This window comes from Fukomys damarensis, unplaced genomic scaffold (genome assembly GCF_012274545.1).
Source record: "Fukomys damarensis isolate Sample0158 unplaced genomic scaffold, DMR_v1.0_HiC HiC_scaffold_13, whole genome shotgun sequence".
NCBI lineage: Eukaryota > Metazoa > Chordata > Mammalia > Rodentia > Bathyergidae > Fukomys > Fukomys damarensis.
The window spans coordinates 35,907,086-35,913,938 of record NW_022900925.1 but is presented as its reverse complement, the minus strand read 5'-3'; the positions used below and the strand labels follow the sequence as shown (position 1 = coordinate 35,913,938).

The following is a 6,853-nucleotide window of genomic DNA, read 5'->3' as shown; positions in this document are numbered from 1 at the left end:
AGCGCCATTATACCAACCACCTGCACCTGTGGGGCCTGCAGAGGGACAGGGGTGCCCGCATGGGAGGATGGGCACAGGAGACAGCCCTACCTGGACACCCAGGATTCAGGAAGCTGACTGTCCCTGAAGGACGGGGCCAGAGGCAGGCAGAAAACAGGAGGGGCACTCAGGAGGCTGAGGCAGGAGGATCACTGCAAGTTCGAGATGAGCCTAAACTACATACTGAGACCCTGTCTCAAAAAACCAAAATAAGGGCCGGGGATTTAGCTCAGTGGTTCTGGTACCCACCTCAAAAACCCAAAATAAAATAAGGGGCCAGGGATTTGGTTCAGTGGTTCTGCCACCTGCCTCGCAAGCACAAGGGCCCGAGTTCAATCCCTGGTACCAAAATAAAATAAAATAAAAATGAGACCGGATGGGAGGGTCTGGGGCGTGGCTCAGTGGTCAAGGGCTTGCCCAGCATGGACAAGGCCCTGGGTTCATTTCCAGAAGCACAGCAAGGGGGAAAAACCCAAGAGGAAAGGTCAGCAAGCGCCTGGCACATAGCAGGTCCTCTGGCTCAGGGTCCGGCGTCCCTGGGTAGGGATTTTTACCTGCGGGGAAACCAAGGCTCAGGCGGTGCGGAAGGAGCAGCGAATGGACCCACCTCTGGCCGGCTGCCCCACAGCTGGCTCACAGCTGCCAAGCTCCCCCTCTCAGCCAGGCGAGGGCCAGAGGCCAGGGGGTTTGTCGGAAAAGCAGAAGGGTCACACTGCTCCTCTGGCTGGACACCAGGAGATGGGACCTTCAGCCCCCGAACCCTCACTTGCTGCTGAGCTCCCCAGAAGATGACAGTGAGACAGAGCAAGCCAGGACCTTAGCACAAAGCTGAGAAATGCAAAGAAAACAAGGACAGGCCTGGTAACCCTTCTCCAACTCTCAGCGCTCACTGAGTTCTAGGCCACTGGAATCCCAGGAAGCAACAGGAAGATGCGCTGAGCTCCTGCCACCCTCTGCTCCCGACCCTGGTCCACAGCATCCAGCAGCTAAGGAGTTAAGTGGGCTTCTCTGAACCCCACCCGGATCCCCAAAGGAGGGAAAAAGTGGCTGAGAGTCAGGGCTTGTGTAGGCCCATAAGAATTCAAAGAATGTCCCATTTCCCTTGGGGCTGGGAGGGGCTGGGGTTTGCAGCCAGGGGCAGCTGGTGGAACAGGAACAGCAGCAGCACAGAGGTGGCCTTCTCTCTACCTTCCCTCTACCCAGGACACCTGCCCAGAGCCCAGTCCTTCAGAAACGACAACATTCACTGCCTCCCGGCAGCTGGCACAGGCAGACAGTAAGTGGGTGACATCGTTCCAAGTCCTCGAGGTGAGGCTCGGGTACAGGACACTGGAAGTGACTGAGTCCCAACCCGTCTGGGACCAGTCCTGAATTTCCCTTCCTGCCTGAACTCTGGCTCCAAAGGCCTCCTGTCTGAGAATTCACCCAATATCCCCAGGCCTTGGCACACAAGCAATTGCCCTGCTCTTTTTCCATGCTCCGAAGGGGAAGCCAAAGGCTAGATGCAAATCAGACCCCAATTCATCCGAACACTGATCCTGCGCCTGACCCGCAGCACCCACGCAGCAGGTGGTACGAGGAATCACACAGCCCGGGGGTTGCCAAAGGGGCAGCCCCGGCGGACAGAAGGAGAAACACGAGGGAAGAGAAGCCCAGGGGGAGCGTCCGGATCCCAAAGTCAGCCGGGCAGACACGCGGCCGGCCGCACAATCTTCACAAAGTCCCCTCCCTACGCCTCAGTTTCCTCATCATCGGTAAAACAGACAGGAAAAGCCCTTGCGGCCCCCAGCTGTTGTGAAGACACAGGATTGTGACACAGGGAGCAGGGCGCAAGTGCCCGCAGGGTGGCCTGACGGCTCTCCAGAGGGAAAGGAAGGGAGCGGGCGAGGGAGCGGGGGAGGGCGCCACTCACGCGTTGCAGTAGGGTTTCTTCTCGTAGCCCTTGTAGTTCTTCATGTTCAGGGTCATCTTGCAGGTCTCGCAGTGGAAGCATGCTTTATGCCAGAACTGCAGGCGGATAAGACACAGGGGACATCCATCAGGCGCGGCGGCGACAGGGAGGGCGGGATGGGAGGAGGCAGGCCCGGCGGCCGAGGGGAGCCCCCAGGTCGGCTTCGGCTTCGCCGCCAGCCTCTCATTGCTCATGCAGAGCGTCGCTCAGGTTGCTAAGAGCGGAGGAGCGGCAGGAAGGGGCAGCTCTCCAACCCCACCGCCGGGAAGAGGACGGCCCAGCCCCCAAGCGCCCCCAGCTCCGGATCCCGCGTGTGCACGGACCCCCCACGACCCGGCTCGCCCTGCGCAGGCGCCTCCTCCTTCCCTTGGGACCCCTGACCAGGAGCGGGGTGGGCGTCCAGGCCCTGCACCCACATGTGGGTGGAAACAGGAGGGCAGCGCCCAGCATCCTGGGCCCTGCTGAGCCCAAGGGGTCATCAGTCAAAGCTGCATGCATGACCTTGGCCAGTGCCCAGACAGCAGCTGGCACCGCCCAGCGTCAGGCGCTGGGTGCAGGCGGAGGGAGGGAGGGGCAGAGAGAAGGTGATTTGAGAGGGGACCCCACCCTGAGCAAAGCCACATCAGGCTCTGGAAAATTCACGCAAAGCAGACACCGGGACCGGGATGTAGCTCAGTGCCACTGCGCCTGCTTCACAAGCACAAGGTCATGAGTTCGATCCCCGGTTTAAAAAAAAAAGAAAAGAAAAGCAGACATCAATTCAGCCCCAAGCCCTCAGGGCTGCATCTGTGACAGTGACCGGAAAGCTGTCCCGTCTCTGTTCCAGTTCCTGCCCCTGTCCTGGGCACAGCTGAGGCTTGGGAGGGACGAGGACCCTGGAGGCAGTGCTTTGCCAATCGGTTCTGAGACCTGGCTGGCCTCACAGCGGCCACCTCAGCCAGGGCCCACCAGGCGCTTTCAGGGGTGAGCCATCCTGCACATGGGGTGCTTTCCCATCTAGAGACCTGAGGAAAAGCCTCAGGGTGGAAGAAGGCAGCTAGGAGTCAAGGAACAGGGCCCAGTCCCCAGCTGCCGCCCCGCTCCATGGTGCACAGGGAAAGCGGAAGCGGGGTGGTCCCTGCCCATCTAGGCCCCCCGAAGTGACAGCTCCTCCCCCGTGACTGCCCAGGAGGACCGCTGGGCCCCGCCTCCCCCACCCCAAAGGGGCAGCCAGGAAAAACATTCTTGGAATCCAGACCGTGACCCACTTTGCACACAGTCGTGGGAGCGCGCCGTCCGGGGACCTCCAGGCCCAGACATGCGGGGGAGACGGACACCCCCACCCAGCAGATGGCCAGGCCTGCCCCGGACCAACTGTGGGGGTGGGGATGGAGGCTACCGACAGGGCAGGGGTGCAGGTCAATGCCAGGGGCCCCACAGGACCCCTGCACAGGGCGGGAGAGGAGTCCACACCACGTACTCTGAGACACAGGGAGGATGGGGCGGGAACGACAGTGCTCGGTCTGTCCCAGAACAGGGACCAAGGGCCGGCAGGGCGGCAGCTGAGCTCCGTCTCCACATCTGGACAGTGGAACTAAAACCACTGTGCAAGGCACCCTGGTGGGCACAGACGTTCAGCAGCTCCGGCTCCCATGACGCCAGGAAACCCAGCAGCTCCTGCCTCTGTCACCTTTCCCTAACCCCCTAAGCAAGTTGGGTGTGGTGACGCATGACTGCCATCCTAGCACACAGGAGGCTGAGGCAGGAGGCTCACCACATCTTTAGAGAAAGAAAAAGCACCTCAGAGAAGACTCCAGGTAAATACTCCTGGGACTTAAGACTCAGGAGAGCGAAGCAAACAGCCCCAGGGAGAAGCCACTCAGGAAGGCTGCCCTCTCGCTCCCTTCATCTGCCCAAAATCCCTCTATGGAAAACCCACCCAACAGAGGGCAGAGGACAGAGCCCGAAAGGGTCTAGGCTGCCCCTGCCCAGCTCTGCAGGGGGCACAGGGCCTCAGGGGACAGTGCCTACCGCCTGGGGCCCCGCCTGGGGTGGCTGTGACTCAGCCTTGGAGCACGGGACCTTCATTCACCTCCCTTCCTGTTGCCCTGGGCTTTTTTTTTCCTCCTCAGAGGCAGTGCCAGCCCCACCCTGGCAGTCACCCGGCTCAGCTCTCTGGGCCTGAGCTACTGGCTTGAAGGCACAGATCTTGCTAGTAGGCACAGTGGCACAGGCTTATAATCCTAGCACTCAGGAGGCAGAGGCAGGAGAATCGATTTGAATTTGAGGCAAGCCTGGACTACTGGACTCCATAGCATGACCCTGTCTTAAAATACAACAAAAAAGACAGATCTTGCCAAAAACAAAAGCATAGATCTTTGCTAGACCCCCACAAACTCCAGGGTTTTGTTCTTTTGTTTTCTGTATTGGAGACGGAACTCACGCCCTCACACCAAGCTCCAGCCCCAGCACTTTTTTATGATGCCCATGCGGGGACACAGTCTTGCCAAGACACCAAGTTGCCCACGCTGAGACTGAACTTTCAATCCTCCTGCCTCTGCCTCCCAGAGTGGGATGCCAGGTGTGTGTCACCCCCCACCAGCTCAGGAAGTCAGTATTATTCTGTGCACCCCAGCTCCCCCAGCACCGACCTGCAAAAACCCAGGCCCTGAGTTTTCCTCCAGGACGTCAAGAGAGTGTGGGGCCCACCTTCCCCACTAATCAGTGGAAGTGAAAGTCCTTTTTGCTATCTGGGGAGTTGAAGAGCTGAGCTTGAGCCCTGGGTCTGAATTCACATGGGCTGGAAGGTGGAAGAGGACCCCATAAAGGGTCTCAGCAGCTCTCAGATGATTCCAGAACTGGGACCAAACCACCCCAGCCCTTCCTGTTCATCTCCACCTGCTCTCAGAAGCCAGGGGCAGCAGGACTCTTAATGGCACAGTTCCCCAGATGCAAAGCAGGCTCACAAAGTAGGTGCTCAATAAATACCTGCTGAATGAAGGAGTGAATGAGGTCACCCTGTTTCTCCCCCTGCTGGAATCCCAGAAGCCCTCTGGGGAAGCAAACCTCCATGTCCTTCCTTGAACAACAGAGCAAAAGATACACTTAAATACTATGGCAGGCTGGGTTCCCATGTCCCCTTCCCCAGGGTGGGGTGGCCTTCAGAGGTGACAAGGCTTCTACCCACTGATGCCTTTGGGAGATAAGGCTTAGGGAGGAGAAAAGACCAAGGACACAGCTCCTGCCCAGGCTCCTACCACAAGCAGATGGCCAAGACAGGCCAAGGCTGAGTTGAGCCTCCAGCCTGCACACAGGAAGCCTCCAGGAGCCTGGTAGTGACAGTGCTAAGGGGCAGACCAGTCCCTGCTTCTGTCTCAGCCCAGCAGCCCGCAGGCACTTGCTCCCTATTCCGGTGCCTGCCCTCCCTGTCCCGCAGGGGTGGCAAGGAACAGGCCTGACATCTGGAGATTCCAAGCCCTTGGCTCAGGACAGGAGGAGGGGACAGGTCTTTCTAGCAACACTCCCTGGGAGTGGGAGAGTTCTAAAATCGGACGGTGCCAGGCATGGTGGGACACGCCTGTAATCCCAGCACTCAGGAGGCTGAGGCAGGAGAATACCCAGAGTTTGTGGCCAGCCTGGGCTACAAAGTGAGTTCAAGGCCAGCCTGAACTACACAGCAAGACTGTTTGAAAAAAAAGGAGGAATCACCCACTTCTACTTCCCAGAGGAAAAGTACAGCTAGGGAGGGTGACCTGCAGGTCCCGGCTCTCTCCTCTCTGACACAGGGCATCAAAGGTCTTCCCAAGGAAAGACAAGATGGGCACAGCCTAGACAACACCCTCTGCCAGGCAAAGGTGCCATCACACCCAACCAAATGGGGATACTGAGGCCCAGGCGCATTCCTAAGGGGGGGGATCAAAACTACAACTCCCAGCTGCCAACCCTTCCAGCCTACACAGAAGAGGTGCCCGGGGATTCCAGATTCCTCCTAAAATCCCTCCCTCCAGGGACCAAGATCCCTGCACCCAGGTGGCTTCTCCACCGCCCGAGGCTGGCTGGGTCACCCCGGTGCCCGGGTCTGTCTCCCCTTCCCCTGTCAAGTGCAGGACAGCGAAACAGCCCCAGCCCTAACTCCCCTACCTCCCCTTCCCCCGAGAGCAAGTGCAGCAGCGTCTCTGAACCTTTCCAGCGCGGCCTCCTCACCCTGACTCAGGGGGCAAAGGTCGCGGAGGAAGTGCCAACCCCCAGGGGGGAGGGGAGCACGACCGACCCAGTGAAGTATCCTCTGCGGAACAAAACCCGCGCCCCTCTCTCCCTTGCAGTCCCCCCACTCCTGCCAGTGTGGACCGAAAGGAAGGGACATTTGGACGTGGAGCCTGGTGGGTGGGGGGGCAGCGCTTCCAGGAGGACAGGACCCTACCCCAAAGCGTGTTGGCAACAGCTAGCTCCAGCTGCCACCCCCTCGGAAAGTGTAATGGCAGCCAGATGAACGAGTCCAGCACAGGGGGCCTCCCAGGGGTCCCCAGGGACAGCGCATTTTCAGAAGGCCACCCTCCTCTCCCCGGCGACACCTCCCCCTTTCCTCGGCTTCCCCAGAACTCAGCCAACCCCACCCTCCATTGGAGAAACCTTCTTTGAAAAGTTAGCTCTTTGTTCTACCAGCCAGGTCTGCAGAGCACAATTTCAGGGGATCCCCGCAAGGCGCGCCCCACCTACCCGCCCACCCACTCCACCCCAGCCCCCGACCCCGCCCGGTTCGGTCAGGGCTCCCCAGCCCCGGGAGGTGGCTGGTAGTTCGAGGTGGGGGGCGGGGAAGCCTTGAGGGAGAGATCCGCGGGTCCCCCAGAACCACCCCTCCACCAAGCGGGCCCAGGTCGTTCAAAC

At 59.8% G+C, this 6,853-nt stretch overlaps 1 protein-coding gene across 3 annotated transcripts in view; it reads right to left on the bottom strand.

Annotated features, from left to right (window-relative positions):
- Window positions 1-6,853, bottom strand: part of Lasp1 (LIM and SH3 protein 1) — a 24,443-nt gene that overhangs the window by 17,041 nt on the left and 549 nt on the right. Inside the window, exons 1-3 of one of the 3 annotated variants that reach the window (XM_033763015.1) lie at window positions 6,110-6,153; window positions 4,958-5,048; window positions 1,952-2,046 (exon numbers count right to left, since the gene is read on the bottom strand). In XM_033763015.1, coding sequence (XP_033618906.1) covers window positions 1,952-2,046; window positions 4,958-5,041 — 179 coding nt within the window. In that variant the 5' untranslated portion in view covers window positions 5,042-5,048; window positions 6,110-6,153. Of the gene's footprint in view, window positions 1-1,951; window positions 2,047-2,406; window positions 2,485-4,957; window positions 5,049-6,109; window positions 6,154-6,853 lie in introns of those variants that run through there. The other 2 variants (XM_010620067.1, XM_010620066.1) reach the window with 2 other exon arrangements.